We start from the raw sequence: 17,083 nt of genomic DNA on the forward strand, positions 1-17,083 counted from the left end.
GTTGTTATAAAGTATTCTAATTTACTGAGACAATGACTTTTGTGTTGTCATTGGCTGTAAGCCACAATCATCAACATTAACAGAAATAACCACGTGAAATAGATCACTCTGTGAGTAATGACTCTATATAATAGATCCCTCTGTGTGTAATGACTCTATATAATAGATCCCTCTGTATGCAATGACTCTATATAACAGATCACTCTGCGTGTAATGACTCTATAAAATAGATCACTCTGCGTGTAATGACTCTATATAATAGATCCCTCTGTGTGTAATGACTCTATATAATAGATCCCTCTGCGTGTAATGACTCTATATAATAGATTCCTCTGCGTGTAATGACTCTATATAATAGATCCCTCTGCGTGTAATGACTCTATATAATAGATCCCTCTGCGTGTAATGACTCTATATAATAGATCCCTCTGCGTGTAATGACTCTATATAATAGATCGCTCTGCGTGTAATGACTCTATATAATAGATCCCTCTGCGTGTAATGACTCTATATAATAGATCCCTCTGCGTGTAATGACCCTATATAATAGATCCCTCTGCGTGTAATGACTCTATATAATAGATCCCTCTGCGTGTAATGACTCTATATAATAGATCACTCTGCGTGTAATGACTCTATATAATAGATCCCTCTGCGTGTAATGACTCTATATAATAGATCCCTGTGTGTAATGACTCTATATAATAGATCACTCTGTGTGTAATGACTCTATATAGTAGATCCCTCTGTGTGTAATGACTCTATATAATAGATCCCTCTGTGTGTAATGACTCTATATAATAGATCCCTCTGTGTGTAATGACTCTATATAATAGATCCCTCTGTGTGTAATGACTCTATATAATAGATCACTCTGCGTGTAATGACTCTATATAATAGATCAATCTGCGTGTAATGACTCTATATAATAGATCACTCTGCGTGTAATGACTCTATATAATAGATCCCTCTGTGTGTAATGACTCTATATAATAGATCCTTCTGTGTGTAATGACTCTATATAATAGATCCCTCTGTGTGTAATGACTCTATATAATAGATCCCTCTGTGTGTAATGACTCTATATAATAGATCCCTCTGTGTGTAATGACTCTATATAATAGATCCCTCTGCGTGTAATGACTCTATATAATAGATCCCTCTGCGTGCAATGACTCTATATAATAGATCCCTCTGCGTGTAATGACTCTATATAATAGATCCCTCTGTGTGTAATGACTCTATATAATAGATCACTCTGTGTGTAATGACTCTATATAATAGATCCCTCTGTGTGTAATGACTCTATATAATAGATCCCTCTGTGTGTAATGACTCTATATAATAGATCCTTCTGTGTGTAATGACTCTATATAATAGATCACTCTGTGTGTAATGACTCTATGTAATAGATCACTCTGTGTGTAATGACTCTATGTAATAGATCCCTCTGTGTGTAATGACTCTATGTAATAGATCCCTCTGCGTGTAATGACTCTATATAATAGATCACTCTGTGTGTAATGACTCTATATAATAGATCACTCTGTGTGTAATGACTCTATATACTAGATCCCTCTGTGTATAATGACTCTATATAATAGATCCCTCTGTGTGTAATGACTCTATATAATAGATCCCTCTGTGTGTAATGACTCTATATAATAGATCCCTCTGTGTGTAATGACTCTATATAATAGATCCCTCTGTGTGTAATGACTCTATATAATATAGGAGTTTCACTTTTTTGTATTGAAGAACTGAAATAAATTAACTTTTAGATGACCTTCTGGACTTGTCTCTGTTTAGGGTCAAAAATAAGGGTACGTTTTGACCCTACTAAGCAGAGTGGCTAATGTCAAGACTGTTTGTTTGTGGTAGCCTATTTGGGTTGACCGATACATAACCTTTAGCTTTTATCTTGTGGATCTTTGTGTATTGAAGCTGACTAAAATCCGCATGACTTGATTTTTCATATATGATTAGTGATGAGCGAGCACTAAATTGCTCGGGTGCTCGTTGCTCGGGTCGAGCAAATTGGAATACTCGGGTGCTCGACCCGAGTAACGAGCCCAATGTAAGTCTATGGGAAACTCGAGCATTTTTCAGGCGGCTCTCCCCTGCGGTCTGCAGAGGGCCTAAAAATTGCCCAAATCGATGGGAACAGTGCTCAAATGACATGGGAACAGCATGGGGAAGACCCCTGGAAGCATTTCTGACTCCCAGGTCACTGCTGTTAACAATGTTGTCAGAGTATTACGCCACTTTTACAGACTCACAATAAAACATACAAAAACAAAACCAAAATGGATTTTCCTGGGAAATATGTTAAGGAACACCCTTTCCAGGGTAATGACTTGTATAGAAGGCAAAATAAATAACCAAAAGCAAAACTACTCTTCCACACCTTGGGCTATGTTCACACGTTGCGTTTTTGATGCATTTTTGCACTTTTGCATTGCTTTCAACCAAGACAAATGCAGTCACCAGGAAATGTCATTTTAACATTTTACAACCTTATCTGGCCGTGTGGTGTATGACACATCATCAGACACATGCATACAGTGCTGAAAAGACATGGGAACAGCATGGGGAAGACCTCTGGAAGCATTTCTGACTCCCAGGTCACTGCCTAAAAGTGTGCCCATCATAAGTGATCCTTGGCGCATGCGAAGATGCCTCCCACCATGCACCTGTCATTGCAGACTTGCAACAATCACAGTCCACGTCCTTGTCCCACTGCAGTGTTCAGTTTTCCCTACCCCATTCCTTGGAATGCAAGCGCAAGTATGCAGGCAGCCACCCACCCACCCACAGTCTGCAATACTATACTGCCAAATTTTTGACAGCTGCTTGCACTTGAAATGTGGCCTTTTATGCTCGTGGAGGCGGAGGTTTTTCACATCCTCATGCCGGCGGCGGCCGTGTGTCCATACTCGGTCCCCAGCCGCCACTATATTTCCCGGTATCGCATCCGCCTTCCACAAGCATGGGTCCCACAACATTACCCATGCCCTCCCCAGTGAACTTACTGGGAAGGACCGCCTAACCACAAACACGTGGACAGGTGAATGTGGCCAGGGACGGTACGGAGCCAGTCCACAACTTTTTTTTGCTGACAGTTGTATTTAGCTCGGTGAAAGGACTGGCATAGAGGGAAACCGTATCTACCCTGGCTGTCATTTCTCCGTCACCAGGTTCCGCCCATTGTCACACATGACCATGCCTGGCTATATGTTCAGCGGTGAGAGCCACAGATCAGGCTGCTGTGTTACAGCTTTAAACAACTCTGCAGTGCTGGGCAGTTTGTCAATTAAGCATTAAGCATGTTATCTTCAGCACAGCCTGTTGCCGCTTGGCCAAGGCAGTGCTGCAGTGCTGTCAGCTTGTAACTGATGTGGTCATTTCAGAGATGGAGGAGGAGGTGCATGAGCTGTTTTTTATACTAAAGAAAGATCCTATTGTTTTTTGTTTTTTTTTAAATTATTTTAAGACAAATGCATTCAACGGGAAATGTCATTTTAACATTTTACAACCTTATCTGGCCATGTGGTGTGTGACACATCATCAGACACTTCCTGTTTTATTTATGATGGAGGGACTCTGAAAGTCATAAAGCCTATTTTAATAGGGACATCAGACGGCCCTTACTATTCTTAAAAGGCCAGCAGTCGGCCCTCTCTATTGTTAGAGAGCCATCAGCCGGCTATGCTTTGTTGTTCCCATTATTAACAAGAGGGTCTCCTATACTGTTATTGCGTATCCAGTGACTGCAAGGGCTGCCAAAAATTTGGACGCAACCCAATACCCCTTTGAAGAGACATAGGGGAGGGTCTCAGTAAAAAGAATGTACCCATTATAAAGGAGCAGGTCTCCTATAAGTGGTAATGCCCATGCTGTGATTGCAAGGGCTGCCAAAATTTGGGAAAAACCCCACTAAGAATTTAAAGACACATAGAGCAGGGCCACAGTAACAATGTACGACATGTTCCCATTAGAAAGGAGAGAGTCTGCTATACAGTTATAGGGTATGCAGTGAGTCCAACGGCTGACAATTTTAGGAAAAACCCCACTAAGAATTTAAAGACACATAGAACAGGGCCACAGTAACACAGTGCGACATGTTCCCATTAGAAAGGAGAGAGTCTGCTATACAGTTATTGGGTATGCAGTGAGTCCAACGGCTGACAATTTTAGGAAAAACCCCACTAAGAATTTAAAGATACATAGAGCAGGGTCACAGCAACGACATATTCCCATTAGAAAGGAGAGAGTCTCCCATAGTGTTGGCCTATGCAGTGAATGCAAGGGCTGCCAGAAATTTGGAGGCACTTCAATGCCCCTTGGAAGAGACGTGGAGGAGGGCCTCATAAAAAAAATGTTCCCATTAGAAAAGAGCAGGCCTCCTATACTTGTAATGCCCATGCACTAAGTGTATGGGCTGACAAACATTTACACCTGGGGGGTATACATGAACATACTGTATCAAAAAAATTTTTTACGGGCATCATAAACACCCTTTAAAAAATTAGGTGGGTGTTGCATCACGGACCATGGTCACCCTGGTGATATGATGGTGGAGGATGAGGAGAAGGAGGAGGACAAGAGCAAATAGCCAAAATCAGGAAGCGTATGCCCATGTGTGGGTGTGAAAAGGTGCATGGGAATACACCCCTCAAGAAAAGACACTGAATTGGAGTTTATGTTACGCTGCTATCATTCGGTGGTATTGAGAAGTCTGGCCCAATCCAGCCCTTGCTCATTTTTATGAGAGTCAGCCTGTCAGCATTTTCAGTTGACAGGCGGATGCGCTTATCAGTTATAATTCCACCAACGGCACTAAAAACCCGCTATGATAAAACGCTGGCGGCAGGGCAGCCCAGGACCTCCAAGGCATAGAGAGCCATCTCATTCCACATATTCAGCTTGGATACCCAATAATTCTAAGGCACAGAGAAATCACGGAGGACGTTGGTACGGTCGGCAAGGTACTCCCTCAGCATCTTCCCAAACTTTACACTCCTCGTGAGAGTTCCCCGCTCCTCAAGGCCTGTCCGATGGGAGGGTCTGAGAAAACTCCCAGAACTTTGACAGTGTTCCCCTGCCTCTGCTGGATTGAAGTTGTGTCTCTCTCGCCTGTACTCCTTGGTTGTCCAACGAAGTGTGCCCTCTGCCGCCAGCGTTTTCAGATGAGAATTTTTTTAATAGTTCCGCAACAAGGGCCTTCTGGTACAGCCCCATTTTTGTAGACCTGTCCGCTTCAGGAATAAGAGATATAAAGTTCTCCTTGTAGCGTGGGTCTATAAGTGTAACCAACCAGTAATGGCTGTCACACAAAATTTTGAGAACGCGAGGGTCATGGGAAAGGCAGCGTAACATAAACTCAGCCATGCGTGCCAAACTAGTAACAGGCAAGACTTCCATGTCCTCACCAAGAGGATGACTGACCATGCTCTCCTCCTCCTCCTCTCTGTCCTCTGGCCATCCACGCTGAACAGATGGTATGACAGCTGTGCAGGTAGTATCATCTATAGTGCATGAAACTAGCTCCTGTCCTTCCTCCTCCTCCTTCTCCTCCTCTTCCTTATTGTCACCAATCCACGTTGGGATGAGATGAGGCTTGGCTGTGTGTAATCACCCTGTATGGTTCCTTGCTCCATCTCATCGTGCTCCGCTTGCAATGCATCCTCTTTGATTGTGAGCAGAGAGCGTTTCAGAAGACAGAGAAGCGGGATGGTGATTCTAATTATGGCATCATCGCCGTTCACCATCTTGGTGGAGTCCTCAGAGTTTTGGAGGATGGTACATATGTCTGACATCCATGTCCACTCCTTAGGTCTTATGTGTGGAGTCTGAACTGAATACCAACGGCCTTGTTGATGCTGACACTCAACAACTGCCCTCTTCTGCTCACAAATCCTTTCCAACATCTGCAGTGTAGAGTTCCAACGCGTGGGGACATCACACACCAGTCTGTGAGCTGGAAGCTGCAAACGCTGCTGAAACACTGCAAGGGCGGCGGAAGCTGTAGCTGACTTTCTAAAATGGGCACACAGGCGGCGTACTTTAACAAGCAGATCCGGCAGCTCCGGGTAGGATTTGAGAAACTGCTGAACCACGAGGTTAAGCACATGGGCCAGGCATGGTACGTGTGTGAGCTAGCCTCACCTCAGAGCCGCCACCAGGTTCCGGCCATTGTCACACACGACCATGCCTGGCTGTAGGTTCAGCGGTGTGAGCCACAGATCTGCCTGCTCTTTCAGAGCTGTCCACAACTCTTCAGCATTATGCGTTTTTTCACCTAAGCATATTAGCTTCAGCACAGCCTGTTGCCGCTTAGCCGAGGCAGTGCTGCAGTGCTTCCAGCTTGTGACTGATGTGGTCATTTCGGAGATGGAGGCTGAAGAGGAGGAGGAGGCTGAGGAGGATGAGGTGCAGGTGCTGTAGACCATGGGGGCAACCCTGATTGACCTAGGGCCCACAATCCTTGGCATCGGGAGGACGTGTTCCGTCCCAAGGTCCCACTGGGTCCCGGCTTCCACTATGTTAACCCAGTGTGCAGTCAGCGAGATGTACCATCCCTTCCCACAAGCACTTGTCCACGTGTCCGTGGGTAGGTGGACTTTACCGTTAACTGCGTTGTTGAGAGCACGGCTAATGTTTTGGGACACGTGCTTGTGTAATGCGGGGATGGCACACTGGGAGAAATAGTGGCGGCTGGGGACCGAGTACCGAGGGATGGCCGCCGCCATCAGGATGCGGAATGCTTCCGTCTCCACGAGCCTAAAAGGCAACATTTTGAGCGCAAGCAGTCGTGAAATGTGAGAATTTAGTAATGTGGCCTGTGGGGCGTTGGCTGCATATTTGCGCTTGCGTTCCAAGGACTGGGGTATGGACAACTGAACACTGCGCTTTGACAAGGACATGGACGTGCTTCCTGATGCTGCTACTTGAGAGTGTGCAATGACAGGTGCAGGGCAGGAGGCATGCACCATGGACAGGGGATTGGCTTGCATCCACAACAGCGGAAGAAGCAATGGTGCCACCCGCAGACACTGTTCCTGGACCCTGGGGTTCGGCCCACAAAGTCAGGTGCTTTGCTGCCATGTGCCTGATCATGCTGGTGGTGGTCAGGCTGGTCGTTTTGCCACCCCTGCTGATGATGGCCTGGCAGGTGGTGCAAATGGCCTTTTTGGGGTTATCGGCAGAGTCTTTAAAAAACAACCAGACTCGGGAAGACCCAACAGTTGTACTGGCAACTTCCTTTGTGTTGGTGTTACGGGGAACGGTTGCCTGCCTTCTGTCTGCGGCCATCACACTGCTTCTTCCTTCCTGTTGGGGTGCTCTGCCACCCTCCCCCTGTGTGCTGCTGTCCTCGCTCTGCATGTCCTCCTGCCAGGTTGGTTCAGTTACTATATCGTCCACCACCTCGTCTTCCTCTTCCGCACCCTGGTCCTTCTCCTGACTTTCTGGCAATTGTGTCTCATCATCGTCCACCTCTTGTGACACTTTCCCACCGTCTCCTTCTTGTGACCATGGCTGCTCAAATATTTGGGCATCGCTACACGTGATCTCCTCTTGCCCCGCTTCAAGTGGACCGGGTGAGAGGCCCGAATCTATAAATGGAAAAGTGAACAGCTCTTCAGAGTGTCCAAGTGTGGGATCAGTTGTCTCTGGGCACTCGGCATGGTGGGAGGAAGGAGGATCAGGGTGAGGAATATGCGGTCCAGACTCACGGCTACTGAGACTTGACCATGTGGAAGACAGGGTGGTGGTGGTGATGGCTAAGTGACAGGAAGCATTATCCGCTATCATACCAACAACCTTTTGACACTGCTCTGGGTTCAATAGTGGTGTGCTGCGGTCCCCTAGAAATTGGGACAGGAAGGTCAGGCGAGAAGTGTTTGTTGTTGCACAATTTCGGCTTGCCCACGGCCTTGTCCTCGGTCTCTGCATGCACCATTACCATCACGTCCAGTTCCCCGTCCCTTGCCACGTGCCTTACCCATTTTAAATGGAGGACAGTATCTTCCACGCTCACTACAAATGACTGAGTTTGGAGCGAATTTATATGTGATCCGTGTGACGGAGAAAACAGAGTTTCAAATACCTGGCCTGTAGGTAAGTAGTTTGAACAGCAAACTGCTGTGAATTGCTTCAGTGACACACTGAAAACTTTTTTTTATGGAGGCCAGAAATGGCTGTATTTTCTGACAACATATATGTGATCCATGTGACGGAGAAAACACAGTTTTAAATAGCTGGATTTCTAGCGCTGTAATATGGAAAGGACCTGGCTGTATTCTGCAGTGCCAGCAAGCAAATGGCGCAGAAAAACGGTGTTCTCTGGATTGCTTTTTAAAAAAATTATGAGGATTAAGATGCAAAAAAAATTATAAAAATAGGTAGGCCCAACTCCTTGGAAAGGGTTTTGTACCCCTTGCCAGCCTTGTGACCCTCCATGATCTTGTCTCTGATGGCCTTGGAATGCTCCTTTGTCTTTCCCATGTTGACCATGTCTGAGTGCTGTTCACAAGTTTGGGGAGGGTCTTAAATAGTCAGAAAAGGCTGGCAAAAGAGATATTTAATCCACACATGTGAAGTTCATTATTCTTGGTGCCTGAACTACTTCTTAATACTTTAGGGGGACCAAACAGAATTCTTGTGGTTTGAGGGGTTGAATAATAAATGACACTCTGAATTAACTTTTAACGTTTTAAAAAAAAAAATAATAAATAACAAAATCAAAATTTGCTGCAGTGCATTTCCCACTTCCAGGCTGATCTACAGTACAAATGTCACAATGCCAAGTTAATTCTGCATGTGTCAACCAGCTAAATCTGCAGGGGGTTGAATACTACTTGTAGGCACTGTATATATATATATTTTTTTCTGGTTAGCCAATAAAGGTATCACTCCGAGAATACTTTTATCATTTCTGGGCATAAAAGTATTTACATCGACCTTATCCATGAGGAGTGCTCAGGTCAGAAGGAATTTGCTCCAAACAGAAAAAAAACTGACCGGCACATCCACTATTGTGTACAGGTGCAAGCTAGGACATCAAAGTCAATGACAAGGCGTACCTTATGGCAGTGATGCAATTCCAATTTTCTACATTCGATGTTTTGCATTTCAGAGTTCAGCTATTTTTTTCTTCATTTTATTGACTTTGTTGTCCTAGCTTGCCTCTGTACACACTAGAGGATGTGTCGGTCAGTTTTTTTTCCGTTTGTTGCATTTTATACTGCAGAAATTAATTGATTTTCCTTTTGGAGATCTACTGCAGCTAGTAGGAGGCCGCTATGGTAAATCTCTCATGGAAAAGTATATTTGTCAACAACATCCACAATGCAGGATAAATAATGATTGATAATGCTGTAGTTTGAGTTACTGCAGATGCGACAATATCAAATATGTCATGGTTTTAAGCTATGTTTATTTTTTTCCAGACAAAAATATTTTCTTTGAGGAAAAACAGGGATTTTTTTTTTTTACCTTATTTAACATTTAAAAACATTTTTTCCATACTTTTACAATGTTTTAGTCCCCTTAACTTTAACATGTGATCTAAGTGGGTGTGGTCTAAGGCCGACCTGGAGGCCTTTGTCATAGCAAACCATTGGCACCCGCGATTGTACTGCGGGGTAACAATGGGCTGACAGAGGGATCTCTTTACCTCTTTCTAACTCCTCATGTGCTGCTTTCACTCTTCGCTGCTAGAAACGGCGAGAATGCATTGTGCGATCAGCATGACGTTTATATCAGTTGTGGAGGACTAAGGGACCTGTGTTCATGACGGATATATACATCAGATAACAATGACGTTTCTGTCATTACAAAAAGTTTTTCCAGGAAATAAGAAATGATCATTCAGAGCCATGGACCACAGAAGGTGCAGGAGATTCAAAAGGTATATATTGTTATATCTTTATTTTAGATCATTCTTTACTCATGGGCAAACATAAGAAAATCGTGGCAATCCCCCTTAATAAATAATGGGCCAATCCATTTACACCCACCCCTGATATTATAATAGTGAAAATATGTATGACTTCCGTGTAACCAGCAAATTCTACATTTCATTACATTGCTTGTATATGTGATGATATATTCACATGTTCTATGGATCGAAACCTTCCAGTATCCTAAGCCAAAATCGATGAAAATGACACAAGTGATGATTTTGTAATGCTCTTTATTGTGCTTATAATGAGACAGCCGAATCAGCAAAAAATCAAGCCGAATATCGTCCAGCGAGCCGCAACGCGATGGGGGAAGACACAAGGGAGGAAGATGAAAAGCTGTCAGTCCTGTGCATTTGCCATCATTTCTTTTAAGAATCCAGATTGTCAAATAAAGGCGATGTTTCGTTTTCTTTGTGGTTTTGACCTTAATCATGATATGAAAAAACACATATATTTAGGGTTTTGAATCAGGTGGTCTGAATGTGTCGGAGTCATGTACCAATAAAAGTCATCTCATCGGTGAGTCCAGTGTTGGACGTGAGATCTTGGATTCTGGGGGCTTATCGTCTCGCTCTATAGAAGAGTGGGCATCCTCTTCACTCATTGGCTTTGCTTTTCTCATTGAATACTCAGATTATATCATGGATAAGGTCGATGTAAATACTTTTATGCCCAGAAATGATAAAAGTATTCTCGGAGTGATACCTTTATTGGCTAACCAGAAAAAAAAATATATATATACAGTGCCTACAAGTAGTATTCAACCCCCTGCAGATTTAGCTGGTTGACACATGCGGAATTAACTTGGCATTGTGACATTTGTACTGTAGATCAGCCTGGAAGTGGGAAATGCACTGCAGCAAATTTTTTTTTTTTTTTTTAAAAAAACGTTAAAAGTTAACTCAGAGTGTCATTTATTATTCAACCCCTCAAACCACAAGAATTCTGTTTGGTCCCCCTAAAGTATTAAGAAGTAGTTCAGGCACCAAGAATAATGAACTTCACATGTGTGGATTAAAGATCTCTTTTGCCAGCCTTTTCTGACTATTTAAGACCCTCCCCAAACTTGTGAACAGCACTCAAACATGGTCAACATGGGAAAGACAAAGGAGCATTCCAAGGCCATCAGAGACAAGATCGTGGAGGGTCACAAGGCTGGCAAGGGGTACAAAACCCTTTCCAAGGAGTTGGGCCTACCTATCTCCACTGTTGGGAGCATCATCCGTAAGTGGAAGGCTTATGGAACTACTGTTAGCCTTCCACGGCCAGGACAGCCTTTGAAAGTGTCCTTCCGTGCCGAGGCCAGGCTTGTCCGAAGAGTCAAGGCTAACCCAAGGACAACAAGGAAGGAGCTCTGGGAAGATCTCATGGCAGTGGGGACATTGGTTTCAGTCAATACCATAAGTAACGTACTCCACCGCAATGGTCTCCGTTCCAGACGAGCCCGTAAGGTACCTTTACTTTCAAAGCGTCATGTCAAGGCTCGTCTGCAGTTTGCTCATGATCACTTGGAGGACTCTGAGACAGACTGGTTCAAGGTTCTATGGTCTGATGAGACCAAGATCGAGATCTTTGGTGCCAACCACACACGTGACGTTTGGAGACTGGATGGCACTGCATACGACCCCAAGAATACCATCCCTACAGTCAAGCATGGTGGTGGCAGCATCATGCTGTGGGGCTGTTTCTCTGCCAAGGGGCCTGGCCATCTGGTCCGCATCCATGGGAAGATGGATAGCACGGCCTACCTGGAGATTTTGGCCAAGAACCTCCGCTCCTCCATCAAGGATCTTAAGATGGGTCGTAATTTCATCTTCCAACAAGACAACGACCCAAAGCACACAGCCAAGAAAACCAAGGCCTGGTTCAAGAGGGAAAAAGTCAAGGTGTTGGAGTGGCCTAGTCAGTCTCCTGACCTTAACCCAATTGAAAACTTGTGGAAGGAGCTCAAGAATAAAGTCCACATGAGACACCCAAAGAACCTAGATAACTTGGAGAAGATCTGTATGGAGGAGTGGGCCAAGATAACTCCACAGACCTGTGCCGGCCTGATCAGGTCTTATAAAAGACGATTATTAGCTGTAATTGCAAACAAGAGTTATTCCACAAAATATTAAACATAGGGGTTGTATAATAATTGACCCACACTTTTATGTTTAAAATTTAATAAAATTCAACTGAGCAACATAACTTTTTGGTTTGTAAGATTTATGCTTCTGTTCATAAAACCTACTCTCGTTTGCAGTTTGAAGGCTCTAACTTATTTGCATCTTATCAAACCAGCTAAATCTGCAGGGGGTTGAATACTACTTGTAGGCACTGTATATATGCAAGCTTTCAGAACATAAACGCTCCTTCTTCAGGCGTCATTACAAATGAATTGAGAAGACAACTGATCCCGTAAGTAAAAAAAAATGGATCCTTTTCAAATGAAAGAAAAATGGATGGCGAAATAACCGATCTGTTTTCTATGGACTTCAATGTTTAAAAAAATGGATCCAGTTGAAATCAGTTATTTTAGCCAGATGAAAAAGTTGTGTCTGCACAACTTTTTTTTGTTGTCAATGGATTGCTGCTGGATCCATTCTAAAGGATGATTACTGTACATGTGAACATAGCCTTAAAATAATAAAACCAAAGATCTCAGAGAAATCTAAATCTGGCACTTAAAATAGTTGGGGGGAAAAATAACCAGAATATAAAACAAAGGGAGATTTATATAACTGCGGAATACAGATCTGGACAGAGTCACTTAAACTATTGGGAATATCGAAATCTTTTCTAAGCACTTGGCACTGAGGTATATTCCTGGCAAAACAACCCTTCGAGATGACTGACGCAAGTAACCTTTACAGAGTATGAAATGCTTCCATGCTTTAGGTAACAGGTGTCAGAAATATTACCGGAAGTCAGAACTTTCTCACATTTTCCCAGAAACTCATCAGATGTGTTGTCCTCATCCCAAACCTCTATTGTATACATTTTACCTTTGCTGAGTCCTACAACTCCCAAATTGAAATTAACATTCCATTTTGGATTATTCTTATTCATGATTGTTGAGGTTCTTATGGCATTACCATCAAATTTAAATTTCACAAAAGCATCTGTTTGTGACCAAAAGTCACCTTTCAGACCAGTGGCAGATATGATGGTCACATGAAGCTTAGCTGCTCCTTCATGAGTTGGACAGCAGTTAGGACTTGTGTACTTAGAAGCTGGACATGTACAGGAACAGTCCTTCCCTTGGTGGTGACCAGGACATGAGCACTTCTGTGTTAGAGCCATTTCATTGATATAATCACTTATGGCCAGCCTGAGATTCTCTTTTTTAGAACCCTTATTTTTCACCAAATTATGTATGGAATCTAAGGAATAGGAGACCAGACCAGGGTTAGTCTTCAGACTTTCTACCCATCTCTTATAGACATCATCAGTGTTTTTTTCGTTTGAGAGGAGATCAAAAGTTGCGTTTCCTCCGATCACCTGTAAATGTAAATGAAAGTTTCATAGTAAGATCCTCACACAATGTCTTTTCATACCATAAAGTCTACAGGCAATTGGTGTATTCATGATGTTAGGGTGTTCGATAAATTACGGTATGACTAAAAATGAATATATATATATACAGACACAGATTAATCATTGCATTTAGTTTTTTCATTCAGTCCCAATGATACAGATGGATAACATCCAGCCCCATTGCCCCCCGGTGTATAATATCCGTCCCCTTGCCATGCAATCTGCCTTTTGTGACAGCTCACGTAATTCTAGGTTGATTCTGTAATAGGAGCGACCGGTGCAACTGGTTAGTTTAGAACATTTATCATCACCTCTTACATATTACTCCATCACCTATGTATGCTTTCATCGTTTTTTATGGTTGAAGGTATACGGAAGTACATAGCGTTCAACCTATAACCTAACATGTTGATCCAGAGAAAGGCAAAAACTCCATGAGGTAGATACTAATTACCCCATATTATGGGGAAAATTCCTTCCTGACTCCACATATGGCAATCCCTGGATTAGTATCTCATCACAGGATCAGTACCTAACCTGTAATATTATATTTTCAAGATGGGCCTGAATGCCTTTCTTGAAACTTTGTTTAGTGAATGAACTATTACAACATTCTCACTGAAATGTGGAAGGAACCTCAGCAAGTCAGCCACGAAATGGAGACCATGCAACAGAGTGCTGAGGAACATAGGGCATAAAAGTCACCAGCGCTCTGCTGACTCCATAACTGCAGAGTGCAAACCTCCTCTGGTATTACAGTCAGCACAAAAACTATGCACCCTCTGAATTTATCACATAAAGGACAGTGTCGAGCGTCGGATGGAGTGGTGTAAAGCCACCACCACTGGACTCTGGAGGAGACGTGTTCTGTGCAGTGATGGATCGCACTTCTCTGTCTGGTGTCTGGTGGACGAGTTTGTGTTTTGTGAATGTTCGAAGAACGTTACCCCCTGACTGCATTGTGCTCGCTGTAAAGCTTGGTGGATATTATGGGATTATTGTCAGGGTTTTGCCTATGACCTTTAATTCTAGTGAAGAGAAATCTTAATACTAACAAGACATTTTGGATAACTGTATGCTTCCAGCTTTGTGCAAACAGTTTAGAGAAGGCCATTTTCTGTTCCAGTATGACTGGTCCCCAGTGCAGATCCATGAAGGTATGCTTGGGGGAGTTTGGTATGGAAGAAGTTTACTGGCTGCGCACAGCCCTGAACTCAACCCCATCCAACATCTTTGGGATGAACTAAAGCTTACAAGAAATAACTGCATACACCACGCATAACATCAAATATCCTTTATCCAGAATGTACACAATAAAAGGATATTTGATGTTATGAATGGTGTATGCAATTATTTCTTATACTTTTTGGTTGAATCATAGCTATATACTGCATTTTTAGCACAATTTTTATCTATAGGCTCATAGGTTTGGTGCCTAAATATTTTGTAGGTTTGATAAATCTTTGGGATGAACTAGGACAGAGATGGTGAACATAGCTCTTTCCTCCAACATGAATTTTTGACCTCACAAATGTTCTTTTGGATGTTTGGATAAAAAAAAACTTCCAAGAAGAGTGGACACTATTATTGTTGCAAAGGAAATCAACTTCTTAGAAGGGATGAGAGGACCCATGGACGTTCGGGTTCAGGTACCAGAACTTCCCCCGGAACTCTGAACATTTCAATGGACTTCCGGGAGAAGTCCGTGTTTGGCATTTACCACCGGACACTAACTGTTCGGTATGAACTCCAAACTTTTAAGTTCGGGTTTGCTGATCTGTACTTCTTACCGATGCCTATTATTTTAGAATGAGGGGCATTGAAGCTCATGGAGGAGTAATGTGTAGGTGTTGAAATACTTTTGTCGATATAATGTATGTAACTTGTTTTCTAGAAAAGTCTATTCTTGGTCCTGTTAATTTTGTAATGTCAGTCTATATGTACGCGCTCCCCAAACAGCAGAAAAGTCACCGTGTTACTGAAATCCGCGTCACAAAATGTTAAAGCTCTAATATTTGACATCAATTACTCGGGACCAAAGCACAAAAAAAAACTATTTCCACCTTAAGATTTCTAAAGCTTCAATTTACTAAAAATTCAGTTAAATTCTTATAATTGAGGCGATATACCAACACCAGCTGAATATTTATTTTTTTTAATCCAGAGTGGCCGATATCCCTATGATTGAAAAAAAGCCAAACCACTCACCTCCACTGAACGTTCATTGAATGTTTGGTGAAAATTACCCCCAAGTCGCGATTTTGCTAATTTGTTTTTGCAATGTTCAACTTTTGATTCGATACTTGCTGATTTGCCCATTTTGGATGCCTCAATCTCCGCTTCAACGCTAAGGCAATCCTTGACTTCATCCATCTTTAACCCATTCATTGCCACTTGACATGTTCTCACTGCAGTGACCTCTTGGGTCCGACCTCCGACTTTTACGTGTGTGACATAGTGTGTGCCAAACTTGGCTATCAGACGTCTGTATCCGGCTTTATTGTTTGTATTATAGAAATCTGGAAGTTCGTCCAGAGATTTTTGAAAATGTGGTGTAAATGAGGCGTTTGATCCCAAACTAAAACTGAAATAAAAAAAGAAAAGAAACAAAAATGTCGAATTTTAAGCCTTTTGTTCATAATATTTCTATCAATTATATAAAAATTCATAGCTACTATAGTAACCTCCCCCAATGCAGGATACATTAATACCTGTAAAAGGAACATTGTAGTTTGTGGCTCAGAAACGTGTACCCGTCAGTGAGACTTCTACTTTCTGCAAATTTGGCCATTTTGCCTTGAGAACCTCCCACAGCAATGCTTGCCGACACATGAGCGTTCACCTTCAGACCAACTTTCCAATCGTTCTGCACTACAGACGTTGCTTCATTAGCTACTGACACTTTAGACCGAGACACTGAGCTTTGTATATTTCTAGAACATGAAGTTTCTGGTCTCCAGTCCACCAGCGCCTTGGGTAGTTTCTGCAAGATGAGATTTTTATGAGGGTTCTCGCAAACTGTGCATTTATTTTCAACTTCCTGTAGATCAAAAAGAAAATAACCGGTTGTCTTCAAGGTGACTATATCTATGCCTTCTCCTAGCAAAGTATGGCCTGGAACAAATTTAGCATCTTTGCATTCTTTGATTGTGCCAGGTCTACACCCATAAGTAAGGATAGGAGAGCACTTAGAAGGTGTGAGATTCTGAAGAAGCAGAAACCAGAACAAAACACACAGTTTGTGGTCCATTGATGAAAATGTCCTAGAAAGAAAAAAGTATAAAGAGAAAGAGATGTAGGTTTCATCAGACATAATATGATGAACAATAAAAAATTATATTGTGGTACCGTGTTAGCCAGAAAAATCGATATAAATACTCTTATGCCCAAAGATGACAAAAGTATTCTAGGAGTGATCCCTGGTATTGGCTAGCCAGAAGAATTATGTTTGTAGCTTTCCGAGCACAGAGGCTCCTTCTTCAGGCAGGTTTACAAAGACGGAGAAGAAGGAGCCTCTGTGCTCGGAAAGCTACAAACATAATTCTTCTGGTTAGCCAATACCAGGGATCACTCCTAGAATACTTTTGTCATCTTTG

At 42.7% G+C, this 17,083-nt stretch overlaps 1 protein-coding gene across 2 annotated transcripts in view; it reads right to left on the reverse strand.

The window, feature by feature from the left end:
- Nucleotides 1-10,852: 10,852 nt before the first annotated feature.
- The window catches only part of LOC141162608 (perforin-1-like), a 59,984-nt gene continuing 53,753 nt past the window's right edge, over nucleotides 10,853-17,083 (reverse strand). For both annotated transcript variants that reach the window (XM_073648879.1, XM_073648880.1), the window contains exons 2-4: nucleotides 16,199-16,750; nucleotides 15,696-16,071; nucleotides 10,853-13,451 (exon numbers count right to left, since the gene is read on the reverse strand). In XM_073648879.1, coding sequence (XP_073504980.1) covers nucleotides 12,750-13,451; nucleotides 15,696-16,071; nucleotides 16,199-16,750 — 1,630 coding nt within the window. In that variant the 3' untranslated portion in view covers nucleotides 10,853-12,749. The remainder of the gene's footprint in view (nucleotides 13,452-15,695; nucleotides 16,072-16,198; nucleotides 16,751-17,083) is intronic.

The sequence above is a fragment of the Phyllobates terribilis genome, unplaced genomic scaffold (assembly GCF_046119375.1).
Source record: "Phyllobates terribilis strain yellow unplaced genomic scaffold, ASM4611937v1 Scaffold_9__5_contigs__length_417890890, whole genome shotgun sequence".
NCBI classification, from domain to species: domain Eukaryota; kingdom Metazoa; phylum Chordata; class Amphibia; order Anura; family Dendrobatidae; genus Phyllobates; species Phyllobates terribilis.